Raw genomic sequence first — 24,464 nt, 5'->3', positions numbered from 1 at the left:
TTCATGGGTCAAAGATTTGACCTTGTCGTAGCAACATTATCACGCACACACAGAGATAGTAATGCAGTTTCTTATGTTTGTCACTCTTGCTTAGGATAATATATCATTTCCGCATTTGAAACTTTAGTGGTAAGGGAAAGGGAATGATAATCAACTTGTGTCAGCTCAGGCAAGAAAGAATACACTGGAACAGTTGACGATCTTGAACTGTGTATATTCACTTTGACGCAGAAGCTGTGATCATTTACATAAACTTGTTCAAAACAATAATAAATAAGCGCAAAAAACAGCGATAAACTTCGTGTCGTCATGACGCCATTTATATTCAAGTTCAGAGACTGTCACTTTCTCTCGATGTCCAATCAGATTCTATCAGAGCAAGAAAGGGGGTAGTTTCTAAAGAAACTGTGGTGCTGCGTCGGTGGGAAAGTAGTACACAAAATTTGGTTTTATCAACGGAGTTGATAACGTAAATTGACCACCTTACTGTAACAGGGATTCTAAAAGCTGACGTTTCGAGCGTTAGCCCTTCGTCAGAGCGAAGTCGAATTCGCTCCGCCGCTCGAAACGTCAGCTTTTAGAAGCCCTGTATGGTGGTCAATTTACATTATCAACTCCGTTGATAAAACCCCAATTTTTTCTATCAGAGCAAGACTATTTGCGTGACATTACATAAATTATCATTCGTTTCAGTTTCTTCTATCAGTTCTGAACTTGATAATGATGTCACCGAAAGGTTGTTCATTTTAATTGTTGTTTTTTTTTTTGTTTTTTTTTTTGGTCTTTTTTAGACGAGCGCCTTATACTCGGGCCGTCGTGGGGGTTCCTGGTCTGACCGAATGGATGTAAGGCGATACATTAACTGTCTTAATTATTCAGTCACAGTTTCTTGGCACGGCGTGGTCGCGAGAAACTGAGGAGGAATTCGGCGGCATAGAACAGAAGCGGGAAAAATCCCGAATTCCTTTCTCGGTGCTCACGTGGTTTGTCCTAGATCCGGGATATTCACTTATTCTGGCGTCAGTTCAGTTAGCGGTGGTTGTGTAGTAGAAGTCTACCTTTTCTCCGAATGATTCGACCGAAAATGGTTCGCGGAACAAACCGAGGAGATGACATTGGGTAAGAAAACTTACTGTTTGATTTTACCTAAGTTTTTTCCTTCGTAAAAAGCCTTGGAGCTCGTGAAGTTAAGTTCATTTGGCGGTACTGTCGATTGACCCGAATTCTCGACATCACTGCTTTGCTAAACCCACGCGAAATTTAAAAACTTTTTTTCTGGGTTTTCTTTCCGATATTAGGAAGATCTTCGTCGGTGGATTGTCCACAGAAACAACGAAAGGTAAAACCTACTTTCTCTGATACATCAGTTGAAAATTCTGTCGCATTTTATCTGCGAGGTCTTCCACTTTCAAACCACGTGTCAACGTCTTTGATGTCACTCAACCATCAACTTAATGTTCCTGTCTGCTTGATTTCAGAAAGTTTACAGGACTATTTTTCAGCGTTCGGTGAGGTTTCAGACTGCATTGTCATGAAGGATACTGTTTCCAAGCGTTCAAGGTAAAACATCCGTTGAAAGGCCTGCAAGTTGGCATAAGCACACTACAGTAGGTTTTTTCCCGAATCTTTGTCCGAATGTTTCGTAATTTCATCTTTCAGGGGCTTTGGATTCGTCACGTTTGCAGATCCTTCTTCAGTTGATAATGTCTGTCAAAAGCCTGATCACATTCTTGACAATAAAAAGGTATGATGAATGTTTAGATTTAGTCATGGGAAGGCACGGAAACTGTAAAACCCCACCAAGTCACTGATTGTGGTATCTTACCTCTCTCTTCCTCTCCCTTGTAACCATTACCAAACCATCTTTGTACTTGAAAAATGTGCTTTCACCATTGCAAAGATCGCCAACATTTCCCCTTTTCCTAAGTACGTTTATAAAAGGGCATACACTTTACAGAAAATCTTTTTACAGACAGATTTTGCCATGGAAAAGTTTCAATCACAAAAATGAGATTTCAAAGAAAGTTCTTAAACAAGGGTTTCAATAACTCTTGAAGTAGATGCTTGGGATAATCAATGTAAGCAGTAGTCACTCTTGTCTTTTACAAGGGTTTGAGTGAAAAAATCCAGTTGCAATTTTGCGACAAGATACAAAAATGTAGTCGCAATTTCGCAAATTTTAGTCGCAAAATCGTCACGCTGCATTGTGCTGTCAGCGGTGTAGCAAAACAAAATATGAGCCCACGATGCTTGTGTTGAAAGAAACTGCTGACAACGGTGAATGATATCGAAGGAGTTGTGCACGTAACATCGCAGTGAAATTATGCTAAGTACTATTTCGCTATCTTCAGATTGAAAGAAGACTCAAGGCGAGAAACAAAATGATTTCGTCATTTCTTCATTTATTTTGGTAAAAAGAGCAGCAAAGTGGCAACTGCTAACCCTTTTGTTTCGAAAGAACGAAGATGAAAACAAGTTGCAAATTTGCGACTTCTCCAGATATTTTAGTCGCAAAGGGAAAAAATTGACTGTATTGGTCGCCATTTCAAGCCCTGAATCAAGGCAGAGTAGTCAGTACTGTACTCAGTGTAGACGTGTGCTAGTACCTGGGTCCTGGCTTCTAATAAAACCCCTGGTATACCACTGGTGACTGGCTTCTGATGAAATCCCTGCTTGGATTCACAAAGGTTTTAGTGATTTCTGAAGTTACAATAGTAGGTCCTGGGTAATAAGGAAAGATGATGATACTGGTAAAATGCAACGAAAGTAGGAAAAAAGATCAGTCAGGGTGAAAGAAAAATGGAATTTCCAGAAGGTATATGCTGTATAGAAGATAAATAATGATAATGATAGCAATAATAATAATGTGATAATCATGAAGGAAATCTCATGAAGATGAGTGCATTTTGTGATTTATGGGCACGAGTTTTCAAAATTTGAGTGCAATTTGATAACTTTCAAAACATCATGTGACCATGAATTATGTGACTGTGAAAGCAAAAGGGGACACTAACGATTTTCCAGTCCACCAGTTTTGCTGTTCATTTTTCGTTTGTTGACTTGAGAAATTCCTTGCGAAGGTTTCTCCTGTTTGTTCCAAAAACTTGAACAACCATTCCCCATTTTATGCAGGCCGTGCAAACTGTTTCTCCCTTACGTTCCAAAAATTTAAGCATTTGTTCAACATTTTTTTCATTTGGGCTGTAGGAATTTGAAGAATTTATCAGTTTGACAAAACACTTGACTTAACAAACATAAAGTTTCAAAATAATGCAGAGGTTCAGTTGGCATTCATGAAAAGGAATTGGACGCAATACTAAAGCAGTTTGCAGTTTTGTATTTGCAGGGATGTATCCAGAGTGCGTCATTGTGTCCTGGTACACACTCGTTTTTCTGTGGATGCACAGAATGTAGAACAAAGGGTCCAATTAAATGCAGAAAAAGAATCAAATGTTTTTGCAATTACAAATGCCAGGAAAAACATATGAACAGCTCATTTCACATTGAAATTGAACATTCCCATTTCTTACTACGGAGAAATGATAGAGTTGCTCAAATTTCAAGGTAAGCTGTTTTCTTCGAATTTTCATAGTCCAGGGCTAGAGAGTAACCAGCGATGTATCCAGGTTTTCAAATTTGGGGGTCCTCTGGACCCCTTTTTGAAAAATTTGGGGGTCCATTGCAAAATTTTGGGGGTCCAGCTAATTAATATTCAAGAATTAATATGCGATCTATTGCCTCTTAATTGCTGTTGCAGTACCCTTTCAGATTTCTAATTGCACAAAAATAAAGTCTTATCCCTCCCAACGAATATGTACTTAAAATGATCAATTTCTTTGAAACTGTTGTGCCTGTTGATTCATCGATCAAAAGGTATGGGCTGTCAAAGCTCCATCGATCACATTGAAATCCGTATGCTGTAGGAGCTGTTGGCTCCAGTTGATAAATGATCTAGATCTCCACAGAAAAAAAAACAGAACTGAATCTCAATTTTCCGTAAAAGAGCATCATTTATTTTAACTACACTTGAGGCGTAATTTAGGAACAAAAGAGTAAACAAATGTTAGCGATCGATGCACAGGTCATCGTCGGCCCGTGTGGCCATGACTTCGCCATGGCCAATGTTAATAATCAAGCGATTGGATACATTCAAGTTTCATGTTCAACACGTTAATTATAACACTAACTCCGAAAAAAAGTTGCATAATTTGCAAAACAGACAAGTTACGTGCAAAACAAGAACCGAGACAACGATGACACGTGTGCTCCCGGAATTAATTTTTTTATCAACAGGGTCGCACAAAACAAAAATTTAACATACTTTGCCTTTGGATTCTCTGTTATTTCGCTCACGATAAGCGAACTAATGCTTGAAATTTACTTGGAAAGCATGCAACAAACTGAACTTGGACCTAAATGTTTTATTATCACTGGCTGCAGATCGAAAGTGTCGCCGATTGCCTCACGTAAAAAACAGCTCAGATCATGTCACGCAACACGTGCGAATTCAAAATTCGACTTCTGAAGCTGGACATAATGGTTGACAAAATGAAATTATTGGACTACGAAAATCCGAAAATAGCAGCTAACCTTGAAATTTAAGGAACTCAATCATTTCTCCGTTGTGAGAAATGGGAATGTTCAATTTCCTTGTGAAATACGCCGTTCGCATGTTTTTCCTGGCGTTGGTAATTTGCATAAACATTCCATTTTTTTTCTGCGTCCAATTGGACCCTTTGTTCCATATTCTATGCGTCCAAAAGGAAAACGAGTGCGTCCCAGGACGCAATGACGCACTCTGGATACATCGCTGACTAACTTTTTAGCTTACTGGCCTCGTGACCAGTAACAGGTCTGATCTCACTAGCCAAACCCAAAGTTGCACTAGCCAGTCTCGTCATGGGCAGTTTCACTCATTTGTAATGAGTCAGAGTAGTCGAGCTGAGACATATCTTGTTACGTCTAAAAACTATCATGAAAAAATTCCACTTTTGCAAACACAGTTCCCGCTTTTATTAAATATTCTCATGTGTTCAATCTCATTGTATGAGTTTGCTCACTTATTTTTTCTTAATTCTCAAAGTTCTGAAAACTTGCCTTTCATTAATTACAAATCACTAGAGAGTGAACGACTGAGGCATTTACATCTATTGTGATTAATAACTGTTTGTCCATACAAGTTTATTTGTATTTTTTCGCAAGGGCAAAGTTTTCACTTTTGCACTGGGGTATGGAAAATGCAGAATAAAGTAAATTAAAAATAAACCATAAATAAAATTACTTTTATTAGTAAATCTGTGGAAAGGCTTGTCCTATGATTATAAATTGGGCTTTTTCAGGCTCAATTTTAAACGTGAAAGCACCATTCTACACATGAAGCAAAAAGCAGCAACTTCGAAGTGAATGACCACTTGGCCTTTTTGTTTACAATAAATGAAACACAACCAGTTCCACGTGATTTCACACGTGGTTAATCATTTTCGAAAAAATTGTTCGCAGCAGGGCGTGGGGAAATTGTAATCCGCTTTGGTTTCCTTTGTAGTTTTTTTTTTAACTTATCATTTTTAAGGCAGTTAATTCGGAATCCATGAAATCCGCTGACAGTTTCTGTTTGTATTAGTGTCTATTCTCTCCTTCTGCCTTATTCATCTGAGATAATTTTCAGTTTTGTTTTTGTCCAGAACTCCTCTGCTTCACAATTTTTACAAGCCTCAATGGCTAGTGAAAAGCTCAAAATCTACTAGCCAAAATTGAAACTTCACTAGCCTGTGGCTAGTTGGCTACCGTTAGTCTCAAGCCTTGATAGTCGTATGATTTCATTTTGTCAACGATTATGTCCTGCTTGAGGAGTTAAGTTCTTGTGTTTGAATTCTGCATTATCTGAGGGGTTTTTTAGGTGAGACAATCGGCGACACTTTCTATCTGCCAATGATAATTTAACATTTCAGTCGAAGTTGTTTTCCAAGCTAATTTCAAGCATTAATCTGTTTATCGCGAGCAAAATGACGGAGAACCCAATGACGAAGTATATTAAATTTTTGTTTTGTGCAACCCTGTTAATATAAATGCCGGGCACGCACATGTCATCGTCTCAGTCCTTGTTTTGCACATAACTTGTCAGTTTTACCAATTATGCAACTTTTTCGGAGTTAGTGTTAAAAATAATGTGTTTAACATGAAACTTGGATGTATTCAAATGCTGGATTATTAACATTGGCCATGGTGAAGTCATCGGCGACAATGAACACTGTATCACTTATATTTGTTTACTCTCTTGTTCTTAAGTTAAACTGAAAGGGTTGTAAATGAAATTAAAATTAATGGTGCTCTTTTACAGAAAATTGAGATCCAGTTCTCTGTTTTTTTTTGGCTCTGGAGATCTAGGTCATTTGTCAACTGGAGCCAACAGTTCCTACAACTAACGCATTCCTCGATCTCGATTTTGATCGATGAATCAACAGGCATAGCAGATCATTTTATTTTTAGTACATATTTGAGGGGGGGGGGGGGGGGAAGACTTCATTTTTGTGCGATTTAGAAATCATAAAGGGCACTGCAGCAGCAATTAAGAGATAATTAAATATTCTTCAATATTAATTAGTTGAACCCCCAACAGAGATGTATCCAGGTTTTCAAATTTGACCCCTTTTTGAAAAATTTGGGGGTCCATTGCAAAATTTTGGGGGTCCAGCTAATTAATATTCAAGAATTAATATTCAATCTATTGCCTCTTATTGCAGTACCCTTTCAGATTTCTAAATTGCACAAAAATAAAGTTTTATCCCTCCCCACGAATATGTACTTAAAACGATCAATTTCTTTGAAACTGTTATGCCCGTTGATTCATTGATCGAAATGTATAGGCTTTCAAAGCTCCATTGATCACATCTGGAAATGTCTCGAGGAATCCGTATGCTGTAGGAACTGTTTGCTCCTGTTGATAAATGATCTTGATCTCTGCAGCGAAAAAAAGAGACCTGAATCTCAATTTCCGTAAAAGAGCATCATTTATTTTAACAACACTTGAGGTGTAATTTAGGAACAAAAGAGTAAACAAATATAAGGGATTGATACACACTTAATCGTTGGCCCGTGCGGCCATGACTTCACCTTCAAGTTTTATGTTCAATACATTAATTTTAACACTAACTCCAAAAAAGTTTCATAATTTGCAAAACAGACAAGTTACATGCAAAACAATAACCGAGACGATGACACGTGTGCGCCCAGAATTAATATCAACAGGGTCGTACAAAACAAAAATTTACGTACTTGGTTGTTGGATTCTCTGTCATTTCTCTCACGATAAGCAAACTAATGCTTGAAATTTGCTTGGAAAGCATGCAACAAACTAAATTTCAACTGAAATGTTTTATTATCACTGGCGACAGATGGAAAGTGTTGCCAATTGCCTTGCCTAAGAAACAGCTCAGATCATGTCACACAACGGGGCTTCGGTCTTCGATCTTCGTTTTGTAGACACCCGTTCAAACCTTTGACAAAATGAGATCATTCGACTACAAAAATCCGAAAATAACAGCTTACCTTGAAATGAAAGGAACTCAATCATTTCTCTGTTGTGAGAATTGGGAATGTCAATTTCCTTGTGAAATACGTCGTTCGCATGTTTTTCCTGGCGTTTGTAATTTGCATAAACATTCAATTTTTTTCCTGCGTCCAATTGGACCCTTTGTTCCATATTCTATGCGTCCAAAAGGAAAATGAGTGCATCCTAGGATGCAATGACGCACTCTGGATACATCTCTGCCCCAAAATTTTGCCATGGAACCCCAAATTTGAAAACCTGGATACATCTCTACGTTCATTTTTGCCTGTGGAACAGAAAATTGCTAGTGTCCATTCTTGCTTTCACAGTCACAAATGCTCAAGCAATTTCATAAAGAAACTTGTTAATTTTTTTTATTTTACTCAACAAAATTAAAGGAACTTCTGTATTACACTCTTCAGAAATTCAATTTTCCTTTGATCTTTTTCCTTGGGATGATGCATGGGCATGCTTTTGAGCTTTGATATGGCAATGGTTTATGTTTCAGATTGACCCTAAGCGTGCAGTGCCAAGGGGACCAGGACAGCAAGCTGTTATTTCCCAGCAAAGTGTTGGGGGTCCACCATCGGTAAGAATGTACAATAGCTATTGTAATAAGATTTTAGTAAATTTGTTAATTGTCCAGCACCACATCCAGCAAATTAGTCCAGCAAATTATTTGGAAGCTTTAACATGTTTTTACCTCTTGATGCTGCTGTTTTGACAGAAGGATTCAGGAAACAACGAGAACAAAATTTTTGTTGGTGGATTAGGAGGTAACGCTACTGAGGAAGAATTAAGGAGGTTTTTCTCAGTCTTTGGCAAGGTACAGTGCTTTCAGTTTCTGTTTGCTAGTGATTTGTAATAATAGTATTATTAGTAAATAGATTTGAGCATTAACTTGAAGTGTGATTTCATTGGAGTTGTTTAGGAAAGTACTTTGTTGTAATGTGAGCAATTTTCTTTACTCTCCTTACTTTGAAAGGGCATTTACAAATAATATTATTTTACAGCCCTTTTAATATCCAATTTTGTTTCAAAACAGGTTGTTCATGTGAAGTTGATGTATGACAAGGAGACCAGTAGAATGCGAGGTAAACACTATTTTCCTGTTGGAATGGGACGATTTGCTTGTTTAAGTTGAAAGGGGAAGTGTGAACTTCTGGGATTTTAGACCTTTAAACTTGGAAGATGGCACTGTATGCCGAATGAAAGTAATGGTTTTTTTGGGGCCCCTCTGTCTTATCTTGCCCAAATTCTGGTTATTTGCATGCTGCGCATTTCTCAAACTCAATTCTCAACACTTGAAACTTGAAATCTTGTAGGCTGGAGGATTGAGTTTAAACTTAAAACTTACGTTTAAATGAAACAAATACTGGTGTTGCAGAATCTTCAAGCAGGTGGTCAAGTCTACATTAGTTTGGTTATTGAAACGGTCAAAAACATCCAGCCACTCAATAAACTTATCCGTGCCGTACATAACTCATCGACCAACATTAACTTTTTGTACAAGACTATTTCGTTTGTGAAGCTATTTAGTAATAGTTTAAGACATCTTGGTAGCTGGCAACAGTAAGCAAGTGACATGAGCTAACCCAAGGATAAAATTAATAACTGTTATTGACAAATTAGAATTTATTTAGGGACTCATGGGTTATGAATGGAAAAATATTCATACAGCAAATGATCCTTAGTATTAGAAACTGTACACCCAGGGATGACATGAGATGTACCTTTTTGGTATAAATTGTACTAAAAGAGTGGATTCAGATTCCTCCTACTCCTTGAAGTCCTTGAAAAGTCCTGGAATTTAATTTTGGACCTCCAGGGTGCTTGAAAACCCCTTGAATCAGTTTTGCTTGGGTGAAAAGTGTTGAGATTGCATCATGTTAAGTTAAAGAGACATTTCAAAAATTGAGCCCAAATTTGATTATTGGGGAAATATTAAAAGCAAAAATTAAAATGCCCAGGCATGCACTTAACTTGCAGGATGTGGGAAGAGATCAAGGTAGGCTTTTTCAGCAAAGAAAACACTGAAATGCTATGTATGGCATAGAAATCTTCTTAAAGACTCCTTGAGAACTCAATTTCTGGTTCTTGAAAACTCCTTGAATACTCCTGGAATTTTATAGACAAAATCCAGCACAAACCCGGGCTATTCACCTTCGAGCAACTCGGGTGAAATTTGCATCTGAAAATATTGTAATTGTTGCAGGAATAATTGACTTAAAATCATATTTTCGTGCTAAAGTAAATAAAACTTCATTATGCACGAAAATATAGATATTTACGCTTACATATCTTCTGTAACGCAGTGCGGTTTCCCCGTTATGGCAAAATAAGTTATGATAAAATACTTATCGAAGAAACCTCCTTTCAGCCTGAAAAAAATACGGAACAATTCCTCCCTTTAAGTGGCCAATATTTCCATTTCAATCAAACCCCAAACGCAAATACATGGTCCGCCATTGTGTAACATGAACCAAGCAACAAGAAACCAACGATGCAGCGAATTCAGGAGCAAAACGTCCGTTCACTCTTACACGAAAACGCCTCCATTTTGATGCAACAGCCTTTGCAAACAAGATTGTTTGGGGGATCCTTGCAAAGATTCAGGGTCCAAAGCAATAGAATTCAAACACGGAGTTCTGAGAAATGTGACTACTTGCGTGACAAAATCTGAGTAAACTTTGGTTGCTTTTGCTTTCTCATTATTTAGTTGTACCTTGGTATGTGATTTAATATTAATTTGCCCTGGTTGGTGAACAATTTTTAGCTAAAAAAAGTGCATTATTTACCTGATACTAAAAAGGCCACATCAACAATGCATTATGGGTAGTGTCAAAATATTGATTTTTGTCTAGTTTTATGATCAGAAAACTCCAAAATTATATTCTGAACAAATTTTCCTTATGTGAATAAGAACTATTTCACATCAAATAAAAGCAAATTTCAAAAATCACTATTTTTAGCGTATGTTACACTTTTGTACCCCTGGATTGTGCCATTGATCTATATTATCTCTACTTTAGTATGTACTAAAAGAACTCTTCACTTCTGAGGAGGTTGCTAGTGGTGGTTATTTATCGAGCCACAAATTATCAGGCCCCAGTTTAAAGGGTGTATATGACGCTATCCACTGGATAACTCAAGGTAGTGATTTATCTGGTGGATAGTGCTAGCTAGCATTATCCATCTATTGAATAGCTGAGGCCAGATGTAATGTGGAAGTGTTTGTTAATATGTATGTGTTAGTGTCCATGTTAATAATATTGTTTCAATGTTTTTTTTTTTTCACTGCTACCCTTTAGATGTTACCTTTTTAAGGTTTCTGCTAGGATTTACAACATATTTCTCTCCACTCGTCAAAGGCACATAGTCTGTTTTATATTTGGTTAGCTGGTACTTTATCTAGAATTCATGGCTGTACACGTAGCCCTCTCTTTGAAGTACATTATTTTGCCTACAATAGAATACAATAGAATTATTAATTTGCAAGAACAATAATAATATTAGTTCCAGTTAGCTAATATTACAAGTTTGAAATCATTAATTATTAGTAACTGTTTTTTTACCAGACAGGATTTAAGGGTGAAATACTTGTCTTTTTTAAATATAATAAGTTGTAAAACTGAAATGACGTTATGCAGCCTAAAATGAAAATGAGAAAATTCTTTTATGAGTATGTATACTTGCAATTTAAAAATTAGCATGTGTAATCAAATGGCGACGAGTGAAATTAGGAAATAATTTCATGCGCGTTTTGTTAAAATTCTGAATTATCAGAATTTTGACAAAAGGCAAGTGCAGTTATTTCCTAATTTCACGAGAAAACCATTTGATTACCTTTTAATGTTGTGGGTGACAAATTACGCTCACAACCGTAATTGTAAAATCGCTTAAGTACTTTATCCAACTGCTCGGGAAGAATCATCTCCAGGTTTTTCTCAAGGCTATTTTCGTCACACCACTTCTCAAAAACTCTCACCCAGTTAATTGTGCTCTTTCACGTATTTAAATTTTCTGCCACTTTTAATTTCGTAACTTCTTCAATGGTCACTGTCTTAAATCTAGACGCCATCTTCGCTCTGATCGAGATACAAGAGATGTTATCGTGGCAATTTTGTAATTTCACATGTGAAATTATAAATTAACACTGAAATTTCGCACCTAAATTAAGGAGTAATTTGTCACCCATGATATTAGTGACTTTACATGTAGAGGTAACTGCAAAAAGTGTCATGCATCCGTAATTTACCTCATTTTTAGACTGATAACTTGTTCAGATCTTTTCTGTAATTTTGATTCCAGTCAATTTATAAAATTTAATCATTAAGTACTATCCAAGGAGACCTTGCTATTAGAATTATTATTATTAGTTTATTTCTTTATCATAAAAATATTATCAGTGGATAGAGCTTCTTTTTTCATTTCATTTTCCTTTTAATGATCACCCTAGTTATTTTGTTGTGTCTGTGTTCAGTACTGTTTTTTCTTGTGACCAGCCTGTGCCTACAGTTGTGTGTAGTGTATTTGTGTATTATTTTATTTTATTGTACAACTTGCTTCTGATGTGGTGTGTTATCCATGTTACTGCAATAATTGTTATCATTGTACTTGAAAAGTATTGTTACTTGTCAGTGTTCTTGAATCATCATTTTGGGGGAGTAAGTTGACACAATTCTGGCTTACTTTGAATTTGTCACATAAGTTTTAATGAAAGTTCTGTAGACGGGATATGAGACTCAAGGCAAAAGACAAATACTGTCACATTTCTTGGTATCTCACTACATTCTGACAAAATGTAATTTGGCAAGGTTTATGGAGGGGTGAATTTGCCATTTGATTCCTCTGTAGTCCAAGATGTTCAAGGCAACCCTAATTAGATTTCAATAAGTGTCACGAAGTGTTCCCTCACTCTTCTTGCCAACTTCAGCATCACTCATGTCATGGAATACAGACAATTTACGTCATGGAGTGTCCCCCAAATGCTGCTCTTTAACCCATTGACTCCCAGGGGTTCCCCATTGACGAGTAAAATCGTCTGGTGTTAGAGAGAGTAAAATACTAAGTCTGGCTGGGTTAGGCCGGTTTGGACGCCAAAGGGTTAAAAGTAAAGATTAACTGCTGCATTTACCCAAAGCTAAAAGTAACGCTGACCTTTATCCTTACCTTGTTGTTGAAAATAGGTAGCAATTGCTTAGACTTAAAGGGACACTTCGTGCTGGATGTCAAAATTGGGCATGCATCTAAATAGGGTCAAACCTGGACATAAGTGGAAAAAGAGGGGTGCATATTGGATTATATGATTTATGCCATGGCTTTTCTATTTCAGGTTTAAAAAGGCTCCAATCAGATAATCTGTAACTAAATTTCAACTTTTAAGGCCCACATTCTCCCAAAACTCATTGTGGTTGGTTGTTTTTGTTTTCAAATGACGGGTTGTTTAAATGCATGATCTGATTGGCCGAATGCACTCAGACAAATCAAGTGGGAAATAACTTGTCATCTTTTTGTGGAGTTTTGTGTTACACAAAATTCAGTCATAGTTTGCCATGATTTTTGGGGGAATGTGGGCCTCTTTATACACTCTACCAAGATTCGTTCAACAAAATTAATAATCTATTATAGTATACACACTGTAGTATACTTGTCCTTTTCTCTTTAATGGTGTGAACATTTTCAGCTGTACAGTATTTGTATTATTACAGAAATTAATGTATGGTTTATTCTACGTATTACTGTATTATGGTAGGCTTTGGTTTTGTAACGTTTGACTCAAGTGAAGCAGTAGAAGAAGCAGTCCGTACACGTTATCATGACTTCAATGGAAAAACGGTGTAGTGAGAGTTTAAGTTACTATTTATTATGTTATGTTGGTATGTTGTGATTGGGAATAATGCTTCATATTAACTGCATTTGTAATTTAAATGCTGTTGAAGAAGCAACAGTATATGTTACTGGTAAAAAGGATTTACAACCACAGATTATAAGGTTGGTGCTTTATCTCTGAGGTAGACAAAGGTTCTACTGAGAAAGAGGTTGCAGATAACTATTTTTGTGACCTTTAACATGTATATATACTTGAGGCTTTCTTCCTGGAAGTGCTTTTGTAGATAAGTGACTTGTTAACTTATATTCTCTGCTGGTGAAAGTGTTATTTTAATATTAATTAAATTTTAGTGGTAATTCCAGTCATTTTGGCCTCTCCTTGTATCTCGAGACAGTATTTCTTGAGTTTGAGGACTAAACCATCTGATTCTACTATGCCATTGCTCATTCTCATTATTACAGATATTGGTATTCTACGTTGTAGTTTATCCAACAGTGTTATCAATCATATTCAGTAGTTATAAAGTTATTGACAGTTAACCAAATCAAGTTTGACAGTATATTGTAATGGCAATACCAAATTAATAATCTAGTATTCACTACACTGGAATTAGCTATTGTGTAGTTAATGTTAAGAAATTGAGAAATTTTATATTATTTTGTACTTTATCTTAAAATAATAATTTGAGTTAGTGTTCTGTTTTTAACATACAACTTACTCTTATTTTTGGTATTTGATAAGCTCTTACCTTAGGAAAAATGAGATTAATAGTGTTCTATATTTTGATCTGATATGGATATTTTGTTACATTATTTTGATACTGTTCAGTATGGTCAATGGTTAAACACTTAGAGCCTTTTATGGGAAAGTTAAGAGTATCCGTATACCTGTTTTGATTATTAAAAAGGAAAGGCTAAAAAGTCCATTATTGAATCTTTATAGAATCTGAAATTTAACTTTTGTTGAGGAAAAAATGTGAATGTAGTAAATATTGAACTGTATTTACAAAAACAAAACTTTGTACTTTGTCCAAGCTACACCAATAATTGGAATAATAATTATTACCGGGTAGTCATAATTATGTGTGGTGAATATTGAGTGCATTATGAATATTGATTTATGAATATTGATGAATGGGCAAGTAATGTTTAAATCCACAAGCTATAATCTAGTGTCCTTAAGAAGGTTTTTTCACTGGTATTTATGCAATTTTAGTCTTTATTGAAAATTTTGGGGTGGGACAACAAATATTATTGCATTTTTTTATTGGTTTCTGTGTGTTCTCCTTGCATTGTTTTCAGCTGTTGATAAGACTCTTAATGATAATGACTGTTGTGTTTTGCATATCTTCTTACTCTTCGTGTTGTTTCAGGTGGAAGCCAAAAAAGCTGAACAGCAGCAACCCCGTGGTATGGGACAAGGTGGAAATATGGGAATGGCAGGAGGTCAGATGAATGCTGGATATGGAAGAGGACAATATGGATACCCTCAACAACCAGGTGAGGTTCAGTGCAGTGGAGGCCATTGTTTTTACAATAATGTCTTAGTAAACTCGACTGTAGTCCTTTGTACCAACATGGATACATAAGTTAATTATCAAGAAAATTACTGTAGTTATTTGGTTATAAGGCGCACGGTTTTTTCATGAAAAATCTGTCTTTGGGTGGCAAGTTAGTGCTAAAATCGGGGTGCGTCTTATAGCCAAGTATTTTCGTGCAACAAAATCTTAAGATCACAATTTGAGAAGAACTTGCAGTTTAAACAACACAAGTAAAGGACACTAGTTGTCAATTAAAAAAAGAATAGTGTTTTAGAGACCTTTAGAACACTAAACGACTTCAAGAGAAAAGCAAACAAACAGAAATTTACATACATGCTTAAAAGCACGTGCTCAGTAACGTGATACCAATGACAACAACACAATCGTTTGAAACTTGTTTTGAATTCCGAGAATCGTATTTGTCGCTCGCATGAAAAGTTTCTTCTCTGAACAAACAGTGTGGAGATAAAACATACCTTCTTCGTTCATCCAGCCTTTCTGGTGCACTGAAATTTGCATCCTTGGTGGCGTTTTGATATTCAGCTCTCGAACACCTTTGAATGTGACTTTCGGTGGGAGTTTTTCGCCGTTTGCTTTCGCTTGAAGTCTGAACTCTGAACTCTGACTATTTATTAAGTCGGAAGGTTCAAATAAAAGTGTATGCGTTGTATGTTTATCATTTCAGGTGTCAACCTTTAGCTTTTGTTTTTACGTATATCATTAAATGCGTGACTTTTTCACTTTGTTTACGTTAACAAAAAGAGTTCGCATGCCAATTGTGTAAGGATAATTGCTCTCAAATTCATCACATCCTTTTGATAACTCTCAATTTTTTTGGTGGGTCTTATAACCCGGTATTTTCGCATAATTTTCAGTTTGAGAACTTAGCTTGATTAAATTGCTAAGTTTGGGGTGTGTCTTAAAACCGAGTGCGCCTTATAACCGAATAACTACGGTATACTAAGTGAACAGGTCTAGGTATTAGTTTTGACACATTGTGTGAGTGGTGATATTTTTAATTTTCAATTTAAAAGTTTCACGGCACTCAAATTACTAGTTCTCAAACATCTTTCACAGATGATTGTTTTTTTTTTTATCACAGGTATGGTTCCACCTTCAGCAGCCATGGGAAGAGGTTATCCAGGCTATGGTGCGATGGCCCCAGGATACCCAGGTGCTAATCCTATGGTGGGAACAGCATATGGATATGGTAAGTAATGACATCTGCTACTTGTTTTATCAATTGGCCGTGAGTATAGAGGACCCCTGTACCTGCCTGCTGTCAACATATAAATGATTTTGTAATGTTCAATAACCCTCTGTTTAGCAGGGATGGGAGCACAGGCAGTTCCAGGGTATGGCGTTGATCAGTCATCAATATATGGTGCTCAAGCTGGCTCAGCTGCAGCAGGAGGTACTATAATGTTCTATTTGAAAAGCAAAGAAAAAACAGAGATAATGCAGTTTTGTTATTTACTGTATATTATTTTCAGCAACTGTTTCGTAAACTGACGGTTAGTGCCAAAGACATAAAGTAGCTTCCACTGTCGATGGCCAGTTCCTGAACAAAAATTGCTGCAATGGGTGGCAGATACTGGCATTGTTGCCATAAGACCCCACACATGGGAGACAGGCAACCCTGTCATTTATGAAAAGGGCAAACCCTGATTAATTAATGATAGACAAAAAGTTTACAAATATGCCCTTCAAATTGGAAGGGATAGGGGGATGTGCAAATGTTTAAAAAATCACTAGATTAAATTGCATCTATTCTAACAACTATTAAACAAGGTCATTAACTTGCATCCAACCTATTTACAATAATGTCTAAGTTCAGTGTGTTTCTTTGTCAAATAATTAAAAATGTGGCTACCTCTTGTTAAATTTCAGCCTTTGGTCCAGGTTATGGTTCTGCTCCTACCTCAGCAGCGGCATCCATGGCTGCAACATCTGGATATGCTGACTATGGGCAAATGTCAGCAGCATCTCAAGGTGCGATGGCAGGAGGACCTCCTGGAGCTCAGCCACGTCTTGACACCCCTGGTGCACCTGACTATACTGCTTATGGTGAGAATCAATAATGATTGTTTTGCATGTGTCACGGGTTAATTTTTGAAATACACAGTGGGTTTCCAAGAAGCTGAATCTTGGTGTTCAATTTTACAGGTTTGGGAAACTATCAGCAGCAGGAGTCTAGCTATGGTCCTGCCAGATCATCTTTCTCGTCGGATACTGGCAGCTATGGAAATTACGGTGGTGCTGATCAAGCAAACTATGGAACATCATATCCCCATGGGGGAGGGGGAGCGGGAGGAGAGCCTTTTGGAAGAGGAGGGGGAAATGTGTCACGTGGATACCACCCCTACGGACGTTAATATCACCCCAAACTTCGAGCTTGTCAATTCGTTTTGCGTGAACTCGAAAGATTTGACACAACATTGCCATTTGCAAGTCCATTTATGGTCTAAACTCTGAGAAACGTGTTTTAATTTTTCCAGTTATTTTTAACTTCAGAAAGCCGTTTAACGTTTAAGTCACACAGTTGTTCATTTAGCGATTTCCTACAAAGACTGTTGGTCTCGTGCTTATCGAAACATTATTAATTTTTTAAAACTGTTCAGGCTCTCCTGAATGAGATACCTACCATACAGTATATGGGCCATTTTCTCTTATTTCATCGAAGACAACATTTGCAAAAAATCCACTAAATTGGCATAGTATTAGTTTTTTTAAGCCGTAAATACAAAAGTGATTGTAAGTGCTGCCATGTAGCCAATAATTTAAACGGATCATTTGCAAGGCGAGACCTTCATGAATCCGAGGCCGCCAGTAAAGGTACAAGATTTACAGGATTTATAGTATATGTGTAAAGTAGCACTTTGATCCAGTTCTAACTAAGAAGGCAATAGAATGTGCGCCCCTCTTAGATGAAAGGTACATTATGGCGCATTCATTGTCACAAAGCTTGCAGCTTTCGGTCGGGTGACTTGTGTGTCGTTCAAAATGACAGCTTTGTAGCAGACTAATTTCTCGGGGCTTCTTTTTGCTCGTTGTACACCTTAGCAGGCAGCTTATGTTGAAATTTTAATGAACACATTAAACTTTTTATTATCTCTTGCTTGTCATTGATTTGCTACTGGTTTTAAGGGCATTGAGGTTAATTAATTAAGACAGTAGCGAGATTTAGCTTCGCGTATACGTAAAACAGCAAACACAAAAAGCAGGCTGTTTCTTACAAAAGTTGGAAAATTATCTAATCCTAAGTAGCGAAAAGGCTGGCAAATCTCAAATTCAGCCGCTTGACGTTTGCCGTAAACGCGGTGCCAAATTCTTCTGGCACAGTTGTCCACAAACGCAAATCATGGGGCTTTACCAACCACAGCCCACAAACATATTCTACACTGCTACACATTGTTTCATTACACTGTCATCTTGCACGTGACCCGTGATCCGGATTTTCGATAAACCAGTAAACTATAAAGGAAAAATGAGAGTGGTTAGTGAAGAATACCCTTAGCCTCTTGTTTGTCGATAAGATGATGGCCACCAAGAAACTCAACCTCGTTCACAGGGTCTGTCTTCTTTGCTTCCTTTGTCTTTGAGGAGAGAGACCTCAGGCTGGTCACGTGGCACTGGTCGTCAAGCATTTTCCCATTGGGGCAGAGTTTTCGTTAAAGTTTGATCCCGCACTCGGCGAAAGCGTATTCGTTTGACAAGGAATAAACTAGACGTTCCGTAAGCGTAAAGTGGGTTGCCTGTGGTACGTGTTACACAAAAAAAAGAGGGCATGACTTTGGTGGTATTGTAATCAAGCGTTCCTGTTAATTTTTTCAAGTGGCGGGTCATTTGGACCATTTGAGGTGTCACCCAGACGTCGTGCCAGCAGTGGCCCTTTGGCACACACATGTTCTCACGTTGATTATTTTGTAATGTCCTGTCCTGTTTGAAGTCTCACTTTTTCAAGCTTTGGTGATAAATTCAGGTCAAAGATAACAAAACGCGCTCTTGAGTAAAACTCGTTCAATTCTTCTTTAGATAGTTTGACGGACGTTTTCCTGGATGTCGTGCATGTCATGCTGTTTGCACTAAGCAAACGTTTATTCCACACACTGAGGAAGGACTGAACATGTTAACGCTTCATAATTCGTCTTCTTTCAGTCAAACAACGTACTGAATGCTGATTTGTTAATAAAGAGGGCATTATTTTCTTACTACTAATTTTTAGTCCTTTTGCTTGTGAAATAGCAATTACTCGCTCACGATTGGTGGAGCGCCAAAAATACTAGCTCCTGATTGGCTGAACAAATCGCTTCCACGTTCAGTTGGTTTCTTAAGTCTCAGTAAAACAACTTCGTCTTCTTTGAAGTTTGTCTTCTAATAAATTCGCGTTGCATTCGCTAAAATGCCATAGAAAATAAAAAAATAGATACTCCGGAAGGTGAATTTTTGAGTGATAAGAGGAAGAGCAATAGATTTTTCTCATGAAAAGCTTAAAACTTGGATCGACTTGCGGTTGAAAAACAATGATGATCTCGGCATCGCGTCAAGGGTTTTCTCGTCTTTACCAAGGCATCTTGCAACTCGCCAAAAAAGGTCGCAGGACATTTTTCCATTGATGGGAGGAACGAGTAGCTCAAACTTGGTGGAGGAAGTTTTTTCTGTGGATAACCATTTGCTTTTTTTAGGTATGGCCATTTCCCAGTTTTTTTCTCCGTTTAGCTTCGTCCGACCGACCCAAATTTTTGGCATTTTCAAAAAAAAATAAATAAATAAAAAATAGGAAGTGATGTTTTCAAACCTTTTTTACGTCGCATAGTAGTTTCGGTGGTGGATCCTTTTTCCCACGCTGTCTTAATTACCAACTTTTCCGCCATATTGATTTTGGGTTATCGTCTTGTTGTTTTCCTGGCTCGACAGTTCTGGTGCTTTGGTACCAGGCCTCCGATTCCGAGACTGCTTATACTTTTTTTAGGTTGCTCTTTGTTAATCCGACGGACCGACCCAATATTAGGAAACGCATGCGACGCTAAAGGAAAAAAAAAAAGGGATGACCTATGCGTATTTTTAAGTGGACTGTTCTTATTTTCAAGTGGTAGAAACCTCAAAAGCACAGATGAATTTAACAAATTAAAGCTTAACATTTCGTTAAATCGTTGTTGCGTTTGTTCAGGACTGACACTCGAATTTTTCCCTCGAGTGGATAATACCATTTTTTACCGTGAACAGGAAACTTTATTTCACGTTTTTCCATGCTTAAAACATTGAAGTTTGTCTATAAGAACTGTCGCGTTTTTACAAGGAGATAGAGACTTTTAGATCCACGTTTGCGGCTAACCTCAAACTGCTGGAAGTCACATGACTAGCGCTTGCCGTCACGTTCGAGGGTAAGTTTTGACGTTTTCAACGGCGGAAGGTAGGTTTTCACGTAAGTAATTTACCTCAGCTCTTTATGGCATGGAAGTTACATTATCCCACGTATGAACGGGGCAGATATAAAAAGCAACTTTATATCTTTAATTTCATGTGAATTAAACAATCAAAAGAGCCGTGGCTTTATTTATTTCGTTGACTGAAACATCAACGCTGAGAATCGAGGAAATTCAATATGGCGGCCTCCGCAGCTTTGCACTTGTTTACTTAAATCTAAATGCACGAACTATCACAACTTCTAACGCAAAACCGCAAATCTCAAACCTCAGTTTGCGGTTAGCCGTAAACGTGCATCTAAACGTGCATCTCTAATCCTTTTTTCAAACGTTGGCCGTGTAGCACTTATATTTGAACAGACTTAACTGATTAGAGTGTAATGTGAAGTGCTAAGTATCTACCCCATATGAACCATGTGAGCGTTAGCTCTACTGATGGAAATGGGCCCACCCAAGACAGAGAAAAACTCTGACCAGGGTGGGAATTGAACATACGACCTTCGGGTTAGATCACCGCCGCTCTACCGACTGAGCTACAAGGTCAGACGGGAGCAGGCCGTGGGAACTGTAGATGTTAAAGTCACGGCAATGAACATGTACGAGTACAAGGAGAGATAACGGTTTTTTCAAACGTTAGCCGTGTAGCACTTATATTTGAACAGACTTAACTGATTAGAGTGTAATGTGAAGTGACAAGTATCTACCCCATATAATTGCACCAATTAAGGTTCAGAGTGTGAACATGTCGGATCATGATCCGGAGAAGCTTACATTTCTGGAAAATCCTGTCACAGCAAACTTAAATGGCTTATAAAAAATCGAAAGGGCTTGGAGCATGGCGGGCGATCAAGAGAACTGTTTTTTGCCAGTTGCGTTCATTTAAAGTTTAAACAAACTTGAATGTTTTAAGCATTGAAAAACGCGGAAAAAAGTTAGCCGTTCATGATAGCTCGAAAATGGTAGTATAAATAGCAATCATTTGTACTCGTTTTGGACGTAAAGAAGTAGTTGACTTGTTTGTCTGTTTGTTTGCTTTGCTTACGAGCAAACAAGTGTTTTTACTCCGCTTGGCTGATTGTTTTTCGAGGTGCATCAACAATGTTAGGACAATTTTGCCCTCTAAGTTATTAACAAGTTATCGCAATGGGTCCTCGTAAAATTAAGAAGTAATATCACTTGTGTTTTCAGAAGTTGCTAAAATTGCCCTCGTCGCTGGGCAAATCGGTCACACAACCCTAGAACCTCATTTCCTTGTGCAGAGACAGTTCAGATTTCTCGTCGTAGTGTTGTCGTCAAACCAGTTTTGGCCGCCAAGCTGAGATTAGGGAGCTTAAAAGCACGCGAGTTTTTTAGACGCGAATGGCAACCGGAAGAGAACATTTCGTGTGCCAGGACAGTGGTGTCTCCCACATTTTTATACGAATCATCTCTAATGGAGAAAAGGTACTTAGTAATCATTAAATGTAAATGTGGTTGTGTGAAGACAAGTTAAAAGGGAAAACGGCTCACTTCCGGTTGCCCTCCACGTCTTAGCCAACTTCGTCCCCAGGGCGCTTTTCCCTGGTTTTGGGTGGGGCGGAGCGGTTGGCGTAGCTAACGCGGCGCTCGCCAAGGAAGCAAGAAATTATGCACAGTAGGTTGGGCAATGCAAAACCCAATCTCGTTCCCAGAGCCTATGCATCAAGTGGTCAGCACCGAGTTCAAAACTGCGTTGACTGGCTAATTGATTTATCAAACTGCTCACTATGTGTAAACTACCGAGTGTAAAATAGCATTTACATTTTTCGGGTACGTACTTGAACTAACCATAGAATGACACCAGGCTCTGCTTTACATCAGCGATTACATTTATGAAATCGACCTACTAGGTTTGTCCAACATTGGGAATGTGCAGCAATGGTCCAAGTGGCTTAAATAGCCGTATTTGTCAGCGTCGAACCATGGAATCTATCTTCTTGACATGTTACAACGGTGGGCGAAGTTTTATCGGAAATCTATGAATAGTTCTATTTCTCTACATCGGTTTTGATGCAAAGAAATTCCCCATGCTGTGTTCCTCGAATAAGGGCCGCATTGGGACAGCGGCGCTTATTTGCTTTTTTGTCCCAAATGCGAGGGTTATTCGAAGGACGCGCTTATTCGAGTAAATACGGTATTTTTATTAAACTTAGTTCTACAACTGGATTTTTGTTGTTGTGGATGAGCTCATGCGTCGAAGCAATATTGTCTTCATCTTTTCCTGAACGAGATTTTTAAGCTTGCTGCCATTGTTTTTTACCACAAGATTTCCGTTGAGCAGAAAATCTCTAGTTTTTCCAAGTTCACGAAACGTTTTCCGTTTTTCTTTTATGTACAGAGAAAGGTAGACTTGCGCAGGTGGTCATTCTAGTAGTCCTCGACTCTCTCTGCTCACTCGTCATTTGTGACTGCTTATTGCTAAAGAGCAGAGTATGCTGGCTTTATCTCGATTACCACTAAAAATATTCTCAAAAGAACTTAGAATGATATCATATCATATCATATCATACATCTTTAATTACCCTCAGATTTTTAGAGTAGGTTGGTGTAGCTAATATCTCCGAGCATTTACCCTCCCAACCATGATACACCACAGAAGACAGACCACAACACCGGGAACTACATGCCCTGCTTTTTGCGACAAGTGTCGTCCCACAAGATTATGAACATTGAAGGGTTGTAAGACGGGACCTCCGGCTTATCGTCCTTATCCGAGAAGACTAGAGAGAATAACCATTTGCAGATGTAATTACAAAGGCAGCACTTTCTCCTCAGTTATTTAAAGACCCTGAGTGTTGGTCTGGCCGGAGTTGAACTCACGACCGCGTGACAGCCCGGTGCTCAACCAACTGAGCCACCGGTGCGTGGTATGGAGTTGCATGAATGATACCTTCTCACATTGTACGTACAGCAAGTTGAAAATATAGAAGAGTTTTTCATTTGTATGACAATGAATGCTCGCGAAGAAACATTTCCATTTAGTGTGCCCTTTCAATTTTCTTTTCAGGAGAGGTATAAACGAGTTTTCATCTTTAATTAGAACAAAGAGCACATGAATTAACTCGACCGGCGGGACACAATTAGCATTGCTAAGAATGACTCTTGGTAGGTCCTGAAAACATACATTGAAAATTATTTTAGTCCGAGTTAATTGTAAATTTTATGCAGTAGTTATATTAAAGGTAAGCGTAAAATCAGTTTAGGGTCAACCGTAAGCAACTCTCGCTTTTTTTCCTGATGTTAAGCGGCAGCGCCTGAGTTCATTTCAGACCTTCTTTGACAGGAAAGTTAATGGATTTCATAAATAGGTTTTGTCTGTGCAAAAATCGTCGTTGAGTTGACGTCAGACGTCAATTTGCTGAAAATTTAATCCAACAACATGGCCTCTTCCTTTCATCGCGACATCAGCAAAATCGTGGGCCCTTCTGCATTCACTGTGAATCATTGTTTCCACTGGATGTTGATGGTGAAATTGCGGCTGCAAACAGGGTGTCCAAAGCACCAAGTAATTCAAATCCTTTTTGATGAAACCTGATTTCCACATTAATTCTGTCACGTAATTTGGTTAAAAGATTATCGATTTTTTCTGACTGGCCGATCACTGGTCCGTAAATATCTGAAAAAAAGGGAAAAAATGTTAACAACGTTCCTTTTTACCTCTTCTCCAAAATTCTCCCAAGTAACTGAAGAGAGAAGCACACACAGTGCATTTTTACCTTCGACACACTCATCCGAAAAATTGGTTTCTGCCTTGAGCGGGAATCGGACTCACGTCCCCCTGATTACTAGTCGGGCATGCTAAGCCACTACACCATCAAGGCCACCACGCTAGCAACGCAGCAGATTAATGGGGTGACTTAGCGACGAGGGGATCCCTAAGGCCCAGCCTGTCTTCACTTGAGTGTGTATCCTTGCTTCAATAACCCCACACGAGGCTTAGAACAAAGTCAGAGTTTTCTTTTAATCAGCTGCTTTGCCAGCGTGGTGGCCTTGATGGTGTAGTGGCTTACGACTAGTAATCCGGGAGACGTGGGTTCGAGTCCCGCTCAAGGCAGAAACCAAAATGCACTGTGTGTGCTTCTCTCTCAGTTACTTGTAAGT

General features: G+C 38.1%; 2 protein-coding genes across 3 annotated transcripts in view; one reads left to right on the top strand and one right to left on the bottom strand.

The window, feature by feature from the left end:
• Nucleotides 1–980: 980 nt before the first annotated feature.
• On the top strand, nucleotides 981–18,036 carry LOC137992721 (RNA-binding protein Musashi homolog 2-like). 2 transcript variants are annotated; one of them, XM_068838210.1, is made up of 13 exons: nucleotides 981–1,119; nucleotides 1,299–1,339; nucleotides 1,479–1,560; nucleotides 1,660–1,744; nucleotides 8,055–8,135; nucleotides 8,274–8,372; nucleotides 8,592–8,640; nucleotides 13,302–13,384; nucleotides 14,752–14,878; nucleotides 16,022–16,129; nucleotides 16,250–16,333; nucleotides 16,810–16,986; nucleotides 17,086–18,036. In XM_068838210.1, the coding sequence occupies exons 1-13, from the start codon at nucleotides 1,070–1,072 to the stop codon at nucleotides 17,292–17,294; spliced, it is 1,275 nt and encodes a 424-aa protein (XP_068694311.1). In that variant the 5' UTR covers nucleotides 981–1,069; the 3' UTR covers nucleotides 17,295–18,036. The 2 variants fall into 2 exon arrangements, with proteins under 2 accessions (XP_068694311.1, XP_068694310.1); XM_068838209.1 differs by having other exon boundaries at nucleotides 982–1,119; nucleotides 16,247–16,333.
• Nucleotides 18,037–22,852: 4,816 nt separating this feature from the next.
• The window catches only part of LOC137992718 (U3 small nucleolar RNA-associated protein 15 homolog), a 29,119-nt gene continuing 27,507 nt past the window's right edge, over nucleotides 22,853–24,464 (bottom strand). Inside the window, exon 14 of the mRNA XM_068838201.1 lies at nucleotides 22,853–23,979. Within this exon, the coding sequence (XP_068694302.1) occupies nucleotides 23,795–23,979 (185 nt within the window). The 3' untranslated portion in view covers nucleotides 22,853–23,794. The remainder of the gene's footprint in view (nucleotides 23,980–24,464) is intronic.

Source organism: Montipora foliosa, chromosome 2 (assembly GCF_036669935.1).
Source record: "Montipora foliosa isolate CH-2021 chromosome 2, ASM3666993v2, whole genome shotgun sequence".
NCBI classification, from domain to species: Eukaryota; Metazoa; Cnidaria; class Anthozoa; order Scleractinia; family Acroporidae; genus Montipora; species Montipora foliosa.
This window is presented reverse-complemented; position numbering and strand designations above follow the sequence as displayed.